This window comes from Peromyscus leucopus, chromosome 3, assembly GCF_004664715.2.
Source record: "Peromyscus leucopus breed LL Stock chromosome 3, UCI_PerLeu_2.1, whole genome shotgun sequence".
NCBI classification, from domain to species: domain Eukaryota; kingdom Metazoa; phylum Chordata; class Mammalia; order Rodentia; family Cricetidae; genus Peromyscus; species Peromyscus leucopus.
Window position 1 is genome coordinate 57,313,686 of NC_051065.1, and position 16,071 is coordinate 57,329,756.

Genomic DNA, 16,071 nt, shown 5'->3' on the forward strand with positions numbered 1-16,071 from the left:
GGCCTGGAACTCAATATGTAGCCTGTGCTGGTCTGACTTTCAATAATCTTCTACCCTGGCCTCCCAAGTGTCTGGTTTGTTTTGAATGCTTATTGCTGAACTCTAAGCAGCCAGTACTTACGTTGCTTTATTCTATGTCTCACAACAGCTGCTGTGAGTGCTTTGGCCAAATTTGGAGCTCAGAATGAGAGCCTTCTCCCAAGCATCCTTGTACTCTTACAGAGGTATGCAAAAGAATATCAGCTTTGGAAAAATAAAGAGTCCATGTAGCTAAGTAGTCAAAACCCCATCACACTATGTCAGACACACTGCAGGGCTAAGAGTAGAGCTAACAGAGCTAGTCAGGGGCAAATGGGTTTTTTCTATTTCTGATAATTATATAGGTGCAAGATACATGTGAAATTTGAGTTTTGGGTTTCTTTTACATGATTTTGAAAGAGTAAGGTAAACATGTGCCTCAGTTTGTACAGTAAGCACTAACTTCAAAATGATGTTAAATGATTTATATGAAGAATTGATAGTAACCTTTCATGATCTTCATAACTCCCTAGTTAGTGAAGAAAAGGCCTTCTTAGCAAATATTTTGTGATTGCATTTTATAATTAAAGCAATTAAGTTATAAACCAAGACTGACTAGTTTAAATGAAGCAGATTGCCATTTGAACAGTACTGAGTGCTAGTTTTCTTTGTCTCCTTAGTGAAACATTTCCATTTCTTAGTTTAGAAAAGCTAAGTCTTTGTTGGACTCTTGTAATTACAGGTTCAAGGCTAGACTCTACATTTTTATGTCATGTGACTGTGTTCTTCCTAGTGACTTCGGTTCCTTCTAATATAGTAACTCTGATTTGCAATAGGAGCATTTCTTTAGTAATTCATAATAGTTCAAGAATTGTGGAAAATTTAGGAGCCTGTTGGTTATTATTGAATTCTGTCATAAAAATCATATCCGATGGCCTCTTCTATGCTCTACAGGAATAGTGGTAAAACTGTTGGAAATCTTTGGGATATAGAAACAGAGCTCTGCCATTTTCTTCTAAACAGGTGTATGATGGATACGGATGATGAGGTACGGGACCGAGCTACCTTCTACCTGAACGTACTGCAGCAGAGACAGATGGCCCTGAATGCTACATATATCTTCAATGGTCAGTGCGAGGCGGGGTTGTGGAGACAGAGCACTTTGGTTGACCAATGGTCAAGCCTGTTTTATGGTGACTCATATATTAGCTGACTCCTTTAGGCAATTGCATGGTTTTAATCTTTGAGTGTAATTCCATTTCTAGGGAAACCCATATTTACAAAGGTACTTTCAGATTTGGTGATAGCAGTCCTATGAAATAATGTATAAGAATATGTTTTTTAAAATATAAAAGCGTCCAAAAAATACTGATTATCCCTGGTTCTTCTTAGGCTCCATCTTCCATGGCTCTCCCCATTTTTGTTTTCTTGTTCCTGGTTAGCTAAGATATTTGAGTTCCTGAGAGGTACTTGCTTTTGCTGACATTTTTAATGCTCTGCTCCTATGTTTCCTTGAAGGAAATAAGGGAGCTTTTAAGTTTATAAGGCAGTTTTATATAGTAATCTTTAATTTGATTACTTAGGCTAGAGCAGTGGTTCTCAACCTTCCTAATGCTGTGATCCTTTAATACAGTTTCTTATGTTGTGGTGACTCCAACCATAAAGTTATTTTTGTTGTTACTTCATAACTGTAGTTTTGCTACTGTTATGAATTTTAATGTAAATATCTGTTTTCCAATGGTCTTAGGCCATCCCTATGAAAGGTTGTTCGAGATCTTTTAGTAATAAGATTGATGACATTGTTTAAATTTAGGATTTTAATTTTAATTCTCTTGGATTTTACCCAAAAGCAAGATTAAGAAAATGTCCCAAGATGAAAGGTTTTTTTTTTTTAAGTCATTTAATACAGAATGTGTCACAATACTTAAAGCTGATTGCTATAGTCTTTTGAAATGTGTTTCTCTTCCTTCAGAAAGCGTTTAGAAGAGATTATAATACTGAGACTTTCCTGTTTATAGGTCTGACAGTCTCTATACCAGGGATGGAAAAGGCCTTACACCAGTATACCCTAGAACCTTCGGAAAAACCTTTTGACTTGAAGTCCATTCCTCTTGCTACGGCTCCTGTCTTTGAACAGAAGTCAGGTAACAGAACTGTTTAACTCTGTTAGTTTTTCTGTGTGTAAGTAATTTATTTAAAAAACAAACAAAATTGTAAATATTAACATATCTCCTAACCTAGAAGGTAAAACAAGAAAAAGCTTTTAAAAGTACCATAGTTTCTCTCTTTCATTTTTTAAATTTTTGTTTGTTTGGTTTTTGAGACAGGGCCTCTCTGCATAGCCCTTTCCTGGAATTCACACTATAGACTAGGCTGGTTTCGAACTCACAGAGACCCACCTGCCTTTGCCTCCTAAGTGTGGAATTTAAGGTGTGCACCATTGGTGATCTTTTAGTACTGAGATAGATGACATTGTTTAAATTTAGAATTTTAATTTTAAGTCTCTTGGATTTTACCCAGAAGTAAGAACAGGAAAATGTCCCAAGATGAAAAAAAAAAATTTTAAGTTATTTAATACAAACTGTCACAATACTTAGAGCTGTTTGCCACTATGTATCTGCTAGAAGTTACTGCCTTCCTCTCTTTCTGTATGCAAGGTTAGCTAAAAGTGGAAAGAGACTCACTTGGTTGCTTATATCCTTCTTTGTAGAAATCACGCTTGTGACTCCTAAGCCAGAGAAATTGGCTCCTTCCAGGCAAGATATTTTCCAAGGTATGTTTTTATGAGTACAAGTCATAATCTTTAATCCCTAGGCATTATAAATTAGTAACATCCACCACTTTTCTTCAATTTGATTAATTCTCAGTTCAGTAAGTGTACCTGTGTCATAGGTTATAGTGGCTGGAATCACCTGGTGTCCATGGACTTTCCAGTGACTAGTTTATTACCTGAGGATATTGGTCTGGTGTGTATTTTGTTGGTTAAGAGGGAAAAAAATTAGCAATTTAGTTCCCCCCCACCCCCACCCCCACCCCACTACATATAGGAATCTAGTATATAAACTTGATTTTGTTTTTGTTTTTGTTTTTCGAGACAGGGTTTCTCTTTGCGCCTTTCCTGGAGCTCACTTGGTAGCCCAGGCTGGCCTCGAACTCACAGAGATCGCCTGCCTCTGCCTCCTGAGTGCTGGGATTAAAGGCGTGCGCCACCACCGCCCGGCTAAACTTGATATCTTAAGGAATGATTTCACAGAAGCTTGGATAGCACTGGTTTAGTGTTTAGTTATTACTAAAGCCACGGAGTACTACTACTCTCTGGTACTACAGAGTACTACTCTGTGGTAACTAAAGCATTTTAATAAAGTCTCTTCCTGTCTTCTTCATAGTATGCTTCTACTTTTCTTTCTCTTTGTGCTTAACAGAACAGTTGGCTGCCATTCCTGAGTTTATGAGTCTGGGGCCCTTGTTCAAGTCTTCTGAGCCTGTTCAGCTCACAGAGGCTGAGACAGAGTACTTCGTGCGCTGCATCAAGCACGTGTTTACTGACCACATTGTGTTCCAGGTGAGATAAAGGACTCTTGGTTCTTTCTAGGCCTTTAAATATAAGCTGCCATCTTGGAGCCAAATAGCACTTCCCTTTAGTTTATGATTCTAGTTCCTTTCAGAGAGGATTAATTTAGCAATAATTCTAGTTTCCTTTTCAGAGGTATAGAGGTTTCTTCTTCTGATGGACTATTTTTGATAACTAAAATTTTAAAGGATAAAAAATTGAGTGTCTCAAGAAATAGACAATGTATAGTATAACTTTGAAAAATCAGCATTTAAACAAGATAAACTACGTGGGTTGTTTAAGAACTTAGATTTGATAGTTGTCAGATTTGTAGCACTTTGTAAGGTCAGTAATCAGGGGAGAGACATTGGTGGCTAACAGACAAACGAAAAGAAGCCTGTCAGTGTTTCAGAGAGGCAGTCGAAAGGGGAGCGGGGAGTGAGACCTGGGTTCAGTCCCTCATAAAAACTTCTTAGGAGATTTATGGTGCTATTTATAGTGTTGAATACAGTGGATTCCAGAGTTGAACGGTGGACTATGAATGAGTAGAAACAACTTGTCGGAAAATATCTCTTATTCTTTACCACTTTTCTGTTGCTGGCTTTTCAGTTTGATTGTACCAACACACTGAATGACCAGCTGCTGGAGAAAGTAACAGTGCAGATGGAACCATCCGATTCCTATGAAGTGCTGTGCTACATCCCAGCCCCCAGCCTCACTTACAATCAGCCAGGAATATGTTACACGCTTGTTCGCTTGCCGGAGGAGGACCCTATAGCAGGTACCAACTCTTAGAAGGAGAAGATACTTAGTGAACTACAATGCATCACCTCCTGAGCTCTTAGAATGTCTAGACAAGTAGTTAATGTTCAAGAATGTGGGTCTTTCCAGAACGTAATGTTGTCGGGGGAGGGGTATGTTTATAAAATTGGCTACTTTTGTAGAAATACTACTTTCAAAACTAAATCTGTAAGAAAAACTTGCTGCTGATAATGTTAAAAGAGAAACTGAATGCATATAGTGATAGCCCCCAAAAAGGATTCAGGTTATCTGTTGAAACAGTGTAACCGTGACTGAAGGTTCTAATACCTGCTATGTCTTAGAAGAATCACGATGTTTCTCTCCAGGGCTCCTGGGAAAGCTTGGTTATTTAGCAGATGGTTGGCATTTTAATACATTATTTTAAGCATCTTGTAGTATAAGGCTATTGTCTGCAGTGTTTCAGCTTAATAAACTTAGTCAACCATTTTGTGTCCATATTTGAGAAAGGCTGTATCATTTACTTGACCTATGTTCATTCTTGGTGTGGAGGTGGTATAAGGGGTCTAAAAGAGAGCCAACTGTGACAGGCAGTGGCGGCGCACGCCTTTAATCCCAGTACTCGGGAAGCAGAGGCAGGTGGATTTCTTTGAGTTCCCGGAAAGCTTGGTCTATAGAATGAGTTCCAGAACAGCCAGGGCTACACAGAGAAACTCTATCTCGAGAAAGGAGAGAGAGAGAGAGAGAGAGAGAGAGAGAGAGAGAGAGAGAGAGAGAGAGAGAGAGAGAGCCAACTGCTAGTGCCAGTGATAGTATTTATAATTTTAGGATTTAGGGTAGTCTAGACAATATATCCTCTATATATGTTGGAATCTATCTATCCCACTTGAATTCATTACTCCACTCAATGGTCCCATGCTCACTGCAGACCACCTAACAGTAGTTGCCCAGCTTTCCCAGAAATAAGCACACATACCACATTAATATTTAAACAGTTTTTACTACTAGTTAAGTACAGGAAATACAGAAATTAACAGTGTTAACAAACATCAGGGAAGTTACAGAGTTACAAGAAATCAGAAAAGTACTAGTAAATAGTTATCCCCAGTCATCATTCAGTTATATTTGGGGCTTAGTCCGATTTATTTTTATAGCCCCTCTCCTAAATCCCTTCTTCGATGTTCATTCATAGGAGCCCCTGACCAGTCTTAACCGTGTTGGGTGCTAGACTAGACTACTCAGACTCTGGCACGAGGTAGATTCATGTTGGCACCGTTGCTGAGTCTGAATCCCAGGTTGTTCCCTCTGATCTTGAGTGGAACTGTGTTTGTGTTGTACAGCCATCTGGATCTGTAACCCCCTGGGTGGGAAGGCACTTTCCTATCTGGACACTGACAGCCATCTGTCTTTAAATTTCATGACTTCCTTTATTCCTTTGTGAAATGGCTCACATTCCGTTTCCTTGTCGCTTGCTTCACTTCGCTCACCTACTCTGGTTTTCTCTCTAGGTATATGTATCTGAAGGATGTCAGCAGGAATAATTAAACTTTCTGTTCGCGCAAGGAAACTAGTTTTATTTGCCACTGTTCCAAACTTGTATCTGGGTTCAGTCTTAATATAGCTCTAAGTCTCTTGCCATCATCCCAGGAGATTGTGCATTTGATCTGTTTTTCCAGCAGCCTTCTTCCCTTGCTTCGGAATTCCTCTACAATCACTGTACTGCCCTCTAAACAGAGGGGCTGTTTTATTTTTAAGGAATGTCATTACTTTACCACTTACTTACAAAGGGAAGTGCAGTCTGAACCACTGAAAACTCCAGCCCCTCCCAGTTGTGAATACTACCTAATTCCAGCTCTTCAGGTACACGCTGCTGTAGGATAACTCAGGGGACCCACAACCCAAGGGATGGGATTAAAAGAATAAGTACAATTTTACAATACCAAAATACACAAACAACACTGTTGAAATTACAGTAGTTACATATATTCTAGGAAAGCAACAGTAACATTAAACACATCCACCAAGACAAGAAAGAGACATCGCCTCAGCCCCCTTCACTGAGGAGGTGACTTCTTTTGAAAACAGATCTTACATATTATTAGCCCAGAGGTTTCAACTTTTGGTCTGCTGGCCATGGACTATTTGGATTTTGTTTAAAAAATTTGGCAATTAGAGAATTTTCTTTATGTTAGATTCAGAGGGTTTCCTGATCAGTGGTAGAGTGTGGCTATAAACTCTAATCTTGTTTCAGCTTTTTCATGTTTGACCTACGATATGCATGATTACTCCTTTCTATTCTTTAGTTTTTATTAGAATTCATGAAGTTTTAATCCATAGCCAATCTCAACTCTACTTTGCAATGAATGAAGTGAATACCAGGATATAGGTGGTACTGGAGTCTTTATCCCTCCTCCCATCCTTTTTTTTAAAACATTTAATTTTTTTTTCCATTGCAGATACTTTAAAAATTACCAGTCATTTCAAAATTTATCATTTCTAATATCTATCTTATCTCAGAAAAATATTTTTCCTTATGGTCACAAGGGAAAAAATATAAGTTCTTGGTTATGATTTCCTTCAACTTGAAAATAATATTAGAGAGGAATATGGATTTAATAGATAGGTATAATAATTTGAATACTGGCCCTATCACATATTGACTCTGTGAATTGGACAAATAATTTTATTTGTATAAGTCTCATCTGGCACCAGACACAGTAAATAATAGACATCATTTTGTTTAATTCTGGGAATTGCTTAAATCTTTTCCTTTAATCATCTTTAAAATCAGTTCTTCTGCAATTCAAAAGATACATGCTCTCCAGTATTCTCCAGAATATTATTCCATTAATTATACCTTTCTTTGCTCAATCTATAAACATCCTTGGCTATCAAATACTGGCTTCTGAAGATTGTTGATCAAGCCATTCACAAACTCATCTCTATATGATCATGTGTTCTCCTTACTCAGCCCACTCATCAAGTGATATCTGATGAAGCTTCTAGGCAGCCAAATGTTGTGTTGATAAGTTCTTAATGTATACAGTTCCTGTTTTCCTTTATTCCTGATTCAGAATAGATCTTCAATGAGCACTACCCATCTGACCATCAAAATGTCCTAAATAATTTGAACACTAGTAAAATGAACACTAGTCATGTAGCCCAATTCCATTAACAGTACCTCTTTTCCATTTGGGCTGTTGCAGGCCATGTTAAATATATTTCAGCCTATGTCCAACTCTTCTCTGAACTGTCCCTCCCCCTCCCCTTTTTTTTTTTCTCTTTTTTTTTTTTTTTTTTTTTCTCTCTCTCTCTTTCTAATACAGGGTCTCCCTCTGTATCCCAGGCTGGCCTTCAACTTGTGATCTTCCTGCCACTAAACCCTAAACCCAACTCACATTTCCTGATTTTATACTTAACCATGTGATGATGTTACTACTATCCTGTGATTTTTGTTTAATGCTCTTCTGTTTTTTTAAAACCAGTGAAGTTGTTTTCATAATACATGAAGGCTGTGTCACCTGACTTGCCTCTCTTATAAAGACAACTCTATTTAGGCCTTGAAAGTCTTTGTATCATTCATTGCTTAACCTGGAGATCTGATAACATCTCCCACCTTGGAAAACCCTGAATTCTGCCTTTTGCTTTCCTGCACAGGCTCCATTATCAAGGGTGAGCCACAATTTCAATTGGTTCTATCCTCCCCTAGCCCTCTCAAAGTGTTTGTTACCATCCTGTGGCCACCTACTTCAGTGTCTCTCTAATTTGGATGCAGGATTAATTCTTGTAAGACCATTCCTTATATTTTTCTCATGTGAACTTTTCCAGAGACATCCTGATTCCTCCCCAACACTTTTCTTGGAACCTTCCCACTGACACATCGACTCAGGAGTCGTTCTACCCCCATCTGATCACTTCCTGATTCGCACTTACTGCTCCCTCCATTGCTAGCCTCTAAGCCTGGGGCAAGCTCTTGTGAGGCCAGGTGCTCTCTGAATTCACCTATAACCAACCTAGCTTCTTAGCCTACCGTTGTGGGGAAGAAATGTGTTCTTGCTTGGGAGCGCTGTCTGACCTGAGCCATCTGGCCATGGTTTTCAATGGCATAGTGCTCCCAGTTATTTTTCTAGATACTGTCCTGCCTCCCACCCCACCCCAGTTGTCATGGCTGAAGTGAACACCTCATCTTCTCTTTTCCCCCAAAATCCTGAGTGTACCTTCTTGGTATAGTGCCTTCCCCTGAGCCTCTCGGCACCCTCTGCTGCTGCCTCCTTCCACTGCTTGTGCTGGTTTGACCAGCTCTCCTCTCATGCTCTCCCACCTATTCCTCACCTCCTCACAACTCTCCTGGGTCTGGCTAACCCTTTCTCCTGCTTTCCCATCCACTGCCCAGAGAAGGAGAGTCGTACTCTGAACATCTGCAGCTCCTTCAGATGCCCTCTGCAATGCTCTGCTGGATCCTGTGGACCTCTGAACCTGCACCCTCACTGACCTGCCCTCCACACCTGCCCCTTCACCCCGTTTGGTCCTCTTTGGGTCAGACTGATTTTTACCTAGTCTGTACCCTCTGCCCAACTGTTCCTGTGGCCCAGGCTTATGAGTTCCTTCTAGAACTCCACATCTATAGCTCCTTGTAACCTGTTTTGCTCCCTTTCACACTCTTTGAGTCATAGTCTGATAAAGCTCTCAGGGAACATCATCCCTGATTGTGCCAGCCTCTTCCTGGCCTGTACCCTGGCCTGTATTTCGGTCTGCTCACATAGCCTATCATATCTCCAGAGGCTCTCACTTTCACTCGTCTTTTTTTTTTTTTTTTTGGTTTTTTTGGTTTTTTGAGACAAGGTAATAGGTAACCATCCTGGTTGTCCTGGAACTCAGTTTGTAGACCAGGCTGGCCTCAAACTCACAGAGATCTGAGTGCTGGGGTTAAAGGTCTGCACCCCCCCCCACTCTCTTTCACTGTCTTAATGCTGCTAGGGCTGACAACTCTCTGAGCACTCTAGTCTCCTGAATCCTGCTCCTTCTTCTCTGTCTTCAGCATTCATCTCCCTCCATAAGCACTACTGGCTCTATTCTCTGCTGTCATGTTTGCCAGTGGATGACCAGACCCACTCCCCCATCACCCCTGTGCATCATCCATCTCTATCAACCTCACTCACTCCTCCACCTCAGTCCTCAGCAGGAACCACAGTGTTGGCACTGCACTCCCTGCCCCTGACAGCAAACCCTCACACAGCTCTCATCCTTCCTCAAACCTTCCTTGTGCACTGCATCCAGCTGCATCCAGCTGCATCCAGCTGCTCACTGTCATCCCCTGCACTGACAGCACCTTTTCTCCCAAGTCTGACAGTCATGATCTGATGCCTCCATCTGCCTGGACTCACAGGCTCCATCTGCTCACCCTTCCTTCTCTGTAGCCATCTCCATCCCCCCCCCCTCCACCAGTGATTCTCACCCAGGGGTGCATGACCCCCCAGTAGCCTATCAGAACATCTTCTGGATGGTGTTATTGTTGGTATTTGTGAGCAGATCACTGCTCTGCCTCTGATGTTCTGATAGGCCACCTGGGGCCATGCCCGCCCCCCCCCTCGGGTGGAACCCCCACCCCCCCACCCCTGGTTAAGAATCACTGCTGTGGATGGCCACCTCTCCTCTCAGACCTTCACTCTTCAATCCCATGCCTTGAGCTTTCTGGTGGTGACTACTTGAAATCCTCACTCGAGCATCGTAGCACTTCCTCAAACGTTCTCCTCTTCGAACCACTCTTTTCACTTGTTTAGTCCTTCACAGACAGCATGCCACTGCCTTCTCTTTTCCTACAAACTGGCTCTTCACCCTTTCCTGCTGTCCTTTCTTCAGCTACTCATTTTTCTTGGGCGGTTTCAGTATTCTCCCAAGCTTGTAGTCATCACTATAAACACAGAATCTAGAACCATCCACCAGCTCAATTCAGGAAGATGTCTTCTCAATGCCTAAAACCAGGCTTGTGTCTCCACCCCAGTCCCCACTGCTCCCAAACCTGCCCTTCCATCCAGTCCAGCAAGCTGTATTAACCCTGGCCCAAATCCTCTCTCTGCAACCATCCTCACCATCTTTCCTTCCCTGCCAGATCCAGACTAAGAGCCTGGCTCCACATTTGCACCATTCTAACAGTATTCAGGGCTTTAAGATCCCATTTCTCCCTGCTGCTTGCTTCCCATCCCTGCTTGCTTTGGTTTGGTTTTTCTTCCCAAAGTGTGGCTTGCAAGTTGGCCAGACCGCCCTTAAGGGCCTCCTTCTGCCCCTGTGACTTCCCACTTTCTTGTGCCTGCAGTTGTCCAGCTTGTGTCCCTGCTCCCTGCTCTGTTCTCTCTGGTGTCTCTGCCCTGTCTTCTACAGCTGACTCCACCATGTGCTACATCATCTTGATGTGCCTCCTTCCTTCCTGCAGCCTTTCTGCTTCAAGCCTGTTTCTTCTTGTGCCCTCTGGTTAGTGGAAGACTCCCAGCGTTTTCTCTGTGGACCATACTGTTCTAAAAACCTAAAACCTGCCACTTGGTCTTAACTCATGACTCTTGTCTCTAGGACCTTCTTCCTTCCTGTATCTGCTTTCGTACTCAGATGGTTTCCATTGCTGTCCCACCACCACTACTGAAGCTGTGCAAATCACCGCTCTGGGTTTTCCATTGATTCTCCCTGCTGCTTATCGTAGACTGCCCTGCCTTCAGCTCTCCCATGTCAGCCATCCTCCTCCTCTTTCCTCTTCTCTCAAGCGGCAAGTTAGAAGAGTAAAGCCAGTCCTCCCACATCCTCCTCCTTCTCACTTCCTCACCTCCACTACAAAGCTCAGAAAAAGAATATAGCCCTGCTCATTGCAGACACACCTTTTAAAGCCCACTGGATGTTCCTTTTTTCCTTCCTGCCACTTGGAAATACAATATTCATTATACTTGTATTTATATTTGGAAACATTCTCCTTATGTAAGTACCACACTACATCCTCTTCTTTATTTCCTTACCTTTTATCCTCTCGATCCAGCACACGGTAGCCTAAGCCCATCCATCCTATCATCAGACCCTGGCCTTTTAGACCAGGCTCATTCCACTGCTCATGGACTAGTGACCTAACTTCACTCTAAACCTATGAGATTACCATGGTGTTGGAAGGTCCTTCCTACCTTAAGCGGTTAGGAGGTCCTTCCTACCTTGAGCGGTTAGAAGGGCCTTCCTACCTAGTAGTTGGAACGTCCTTCCTACCCTGGGCAGTTAGAAGGTCCTTCCTACCTTGAGCGGCTAGAAGGTCCTTCCTACCTGGGCAGTTAGAACATCCTTCCTACCCTGGGCTTCACCAAGACCCCTCGCACAGTCTCTCTGTTGTACAGCACATCTCACTCCTTTCAGCCAGTCTTGAACAGTAGAAGCACAGGTTCAGAGGTCAACTACGGAGTGGCTGTTCCGCATTGGTACCCAGCTGTGCCTCCACCATTTGCACACATCCTGTATCCACACTCTTACTGGACTCTCTTCAGGAGTCCAGTCCCACGTCTCTGAGGTGGCTTAACAGTTGTCTGTGCAGGAGTCTATAAGGTGCACCTCACCTGGTCTCCTCTAATTAACTCAAGCCACTCTTGTCCCTTTGCCAAAAACGCCATCAGTTCCATCCTACAAACACCCGGGCTTTTGCTCATCTTTTCTGTCCCGCTAAAATCTGACATTAATACCATCTATCCAACAAACTTGTCCCCTGAGATCGCCAAGTATCTCAGTTAGGGAACTCTACTGTCTGCTTTATTGTTTTCCATAGTGGCCCCTCAACCTTGACTGAATTCACCACAAACTCATGAAATTTTCTACTGAAATGCTTCTTCTTTTTGTCCCACACGAACTGCCCTAGGCCAGTTCAACACCACCTGCCACCGTTCTTTAGCAAGCCAAAGATCTCTATTTGTGTTCCATGCAGGTGGTATAAACTTTCTCCCATCATTCCCTGCAGATTGTTCTCTTCTCTGTCACCAACACTGTGTTGACACTATTAACTTCACTTCCTGCCTTCCAGTCGATGCATGGACTCATCAGTCTTCCCCTTCTCGACTCCCTTCCTGACCTTCACCCATTCCAGACATTACTGTCAGCCTCTGTGTTCAAAACCAGTTCTCCTGAGTCCATGCTGTTGGAACCCACCCCTGCCAGCCTGGCGTCCTAGTTCTACCACATTAAAGCAAGTCAGTTACTCGTCTGAGACCTTTATATCCAACTGATGAACTCATTGGCCTCCTATAACATAGTGTCCTAAGATTTCATGAGGATCACGATCACCACAGGCTCCTACAGATGCTTCCTTCACCTGTTTTCATCCTACTCTAATTGACCCAGACCATGCCTTTTTTTCTTCCCTGGGCTACATTCCACACTTTCTGTCTTCTTCCTCTTTCTTCACTCTGATTATGTCATCCTTGATGTGTTAACTTCCCCTGAGCCTCTCAGCACCCTCTGCTCTCTTAGCTGCTGCCTCCTTCCACTGCTTGTGCTGGTTTGACCAGCTCTCCTCTCATGCTCTCCCACCTATTCCTCACCTCCTCACAACTCTCCTGGGTCTGGCTAACCCTTTCTCCTGCTTTCCCATCCACTCACTGCCCAGAGAAGGAGAGTCGTACTCTGAACATCTGCAGCTCCTTCAGATGCCCTCTGCAATGCTCTGCTGGATCCTGTGGACCTCTGAACCTGCACCCTCACTGACCTGCCCTCCACACCTGCCCCTTCACCACCATGTTTGGTCCTCTTTGGGTCAGACTGATTGTACCTAGTCTGTACACCCCCATCCCCCCTATGCATCATCCATCTCTATCAACCTTACTCACTCCTCCACCTCAGTCCTCAGCAGGAACCACAGTGTTGGCACTGCACTCCCTGCCCCTGACAGCAAACCCTCACACAGCTCTCATCCTTCCTCAAACCTTCCTTGTGCACTGCATCCAGCTGCATCCAGCTGCTCACTGTCATCCCCTGCACTGACAGCACCTTTTCTCCCAAGTCTGACAGTCATGATCTGATGCCTCCATCTGCCTGGACTCACAGGCTCCATCTGCTCACCCTTCCTTCTCTGTAGCCATCTCCATCCCCCCCTCCACCAGTGATTCTCACCCAGGGGTGCATGGCCCCCCAGTAGCCTATCAGAACATCTTCTGGATGGTGTTATTGTTGGTATTTGTGAGCAGATCACTGCTCTGCCTCTGATGTTCTGATAGGCCACCTGGGGCCATGCCCGCCCCCCCCTCGGGTGGAACCCCCCACCCCCCCACCCCTGGTTAAGAATCACTGCTGTGGATGGCCACCTCTCCTCTCAGACCTTCACTCTTCAATCCCATGCCTTGAGCTTTCTGGTGGTGACAATTTAGTGTCCCCACTCAAGCATCTTGGCACTTCCTAGTCTCACTCCCTTTTTTGAGACACCTTCTTCCTTTCACTGTTTATTCTTTCCCACAGAACATACCCTGGTCCTAGTCTGCATGTGAAAGCTATTCTTTTTAACCCTTAGTCCTATCCATCATATCCTTCCTACCCAGCATCACTCAAGTCTTCTGTTTATTACTCTTTCATTTCTTCCTCTGCAATTAAAACACATGGTACCCTGCAGAGCTTATACCTTTGGTCCTCAAGATCCTTGTTGTAGTGCACCAGCTGGTGTTATTTAGAGCAGCTACTGCCTTACTTCACCTCTTACCATCCCAAAGTCTTACTTCTACCAAAGTAGATATAGTCATTTCTGGTCACGGCTGTTCCACTGGCCTTTCATCGTCTTGCCTTGCCCTTTGACACATAATCACCAATCTTTCCTAGGTGCTTCCAACCCCCTCAGCCTTGCTGTTCTTTCCACTCTTGCCACTCTTCCTTTGTCCCTTAATTGTACTACCCAGACTACCCAGGCCATGCTCTTTTTTACGGAATTCATCACGCTCATTCTCTCTCTTTGCAGCCTTTTAAAAACAGAGTTCCTACTCAACTGACCCACTTTTCTCTCTCTCCTTGGTTTTGTTTTTGTTTTTGTTTTTTGGTGTTTTTGATTGGTTGGTTGGTTGGTTTTTGGTTTTTTGAGACATGCTTTCTCTGTACAGTCCTGGCTGTCTTGTAACTCACTCTGTAGACCAGGCTGGCCTTGAACTCAGAGAGCCGCCTGCCTCTGCCTCCTGAGTTCAGCACCATGACCAGACTAACTGACACTGTTCTGAGCCTAGGTGTACTTGTCTTGGATCAGGCCCTTCCCTGCATGCTCTCTTCTCTTGCTCTTTCATGTGTTGCAAACTCCTAACCTCCTCTCACGTCTCTTGCATTCAGCTGATCGTTTCTCCTGCTGTACTCTTTACTCCAGTGAAGCAGTCATACCCCCCACACTGGACGGACGCCCTTTCCACTGTTCTGTGTGATGTGCTGGTTCAGTCTGGCGACCTGGGTATGCACTCTGCTTCGCCTGTCCTCCACACCCACTGTTCTAACAGGCTCCTTCATCTTTGCAACCCACTGCTTGTACAAGCCTGCATATTATACCCAGCAGTCCATGTAAGTTCCTTCTAGAACTCCATACTCGTGACTCCCTGTAAACTGTTTTGCTTCCTTTGCTGCTCTTTTGTATGACACTATTCCTGAAAAGCCCACAGAGAGCATCTGTCTCTTAATGTTCCTGCTTCTACATGCTTTTGTCCTCTGCCCTCATTTCTGCCTACTCATCCTCCAACAAGGATGCCCACCTTCTCTCGGACATGCTGCTAACAGGACAGCGCTCTTTCAGGACACTCGAGCCCATCATCTTCCTTTCTTGCATCTCCATCCCCCCCTCCACCAGTGATTCTCACCCAGGGGTGCATGGCCCCCCAGTAGCCTATCAGAACATCTTCTGGATGGTGTTATTGTTGGTATTTGTGAGCAGATCACTGCTCTGCCTCTGATGTTCTGATAGGCCACCTGGGGCCATGCCCGCCCCCCCCCTCGGGTGGAACCCCCCACCCCCCACCCCTGGTTAAGAATCACTGCTGTGGATGGCCCCTGTCTGCCCTGGCCTTTGGTTTCCCAGTCCATGCCCTAGCTTTCTGGTGGTGACCATTACCTATCCTCACTCTAGCAGTTCAGGGCTTCCCTGTCTCTAAACTGGAGCCGTTTCCTTTCCCTTCTTGGTTTGTTCCTTCACACATAGCAGTATTCAGGGCTTTAAGATCCCATTTCTCCCTGCTGCTTGCTTCCCATCCCTGCTTGCTTTGGTTTGGTTTTTCTTCCCAAAGTGTGGCTTGCAAGTTGGCCAGACTGCTCTTAAGGGCCTCCTTCTGCCCCTGCGACTTCCCACTTTCTTGTGCCTGCAGTTGTCCAGCTTGTGTCCCTGCTCCCTGCTCTCTGCTCCCTGCTCTGTTCTCTCTGGTGTCTCTGCCCTGTCTTCTATAGTTGACTCTTTCATGTAGCTTTCTGCTCCTGATCTATTTCTTCTTTTCCTCACCAAGAGAAAAAGCTTTTTTGCCTCTTCTGTATTCTCAATTATTCGTTCCTGTCACTTTGTCAGATATTATGTCCCCCAGTGGTTTCCTGAGCCTGTCATCACTGCGCCAACTCCTGCATCTTCCCCACATTCTACCTGCTTCTCCAGAGTCAACTGTTTTCACTCTTCTTACCATCCACTGATTCTTTCCTCTACCTTTTCGCTTCTTGTGTCCACCGTCATCCTGATTCCTTCTTTTTTCCTCTTCCTATTCCACCAAAATGGTTCCCACAAAACTTGAAAGTCT

General features: G+C 44.0%; 1 protein-coding gene across 4 annotated transcripts in view; it reads left to right on the forward strand.

The window, feature by feature from the left end:
- Positions 1–16,071, forward strand: part of Copg2 (COPI coat complex subunit gamma 2) — a 125,338-nt gene that overhangs the window by 85,456 nt on the left and 23,811 nt on the right. For all 4 annotated transcript variants that reach the window (XM_037203673.1, XM_028866167.2, XM_028866168.2 and 1 more), the window contains 6 exons: positions 149–224; positions 1,042–1,145; positions 2,037–2,162; positions 2,729–2,791; positions 3,441–3,580; positions 4,178–4,349. In XM_037203673.1, the coding sequence (XP_037059568.1) occupies positions 149–224; positions 1,042–1,145; positions 2,037–2,162; positions 2,729–2,791; positions 3,441–3,580; positions 4,178–4,349 (681 nt within the window). The remainder of the gene's footprint in view (positions 1–148; positions 225–1,041; positions 1,146–2,036; positions 2,163–2,728; positions 2,792–3,440; positions 3,581–4,177; positions 4,350–16,071) is intronic.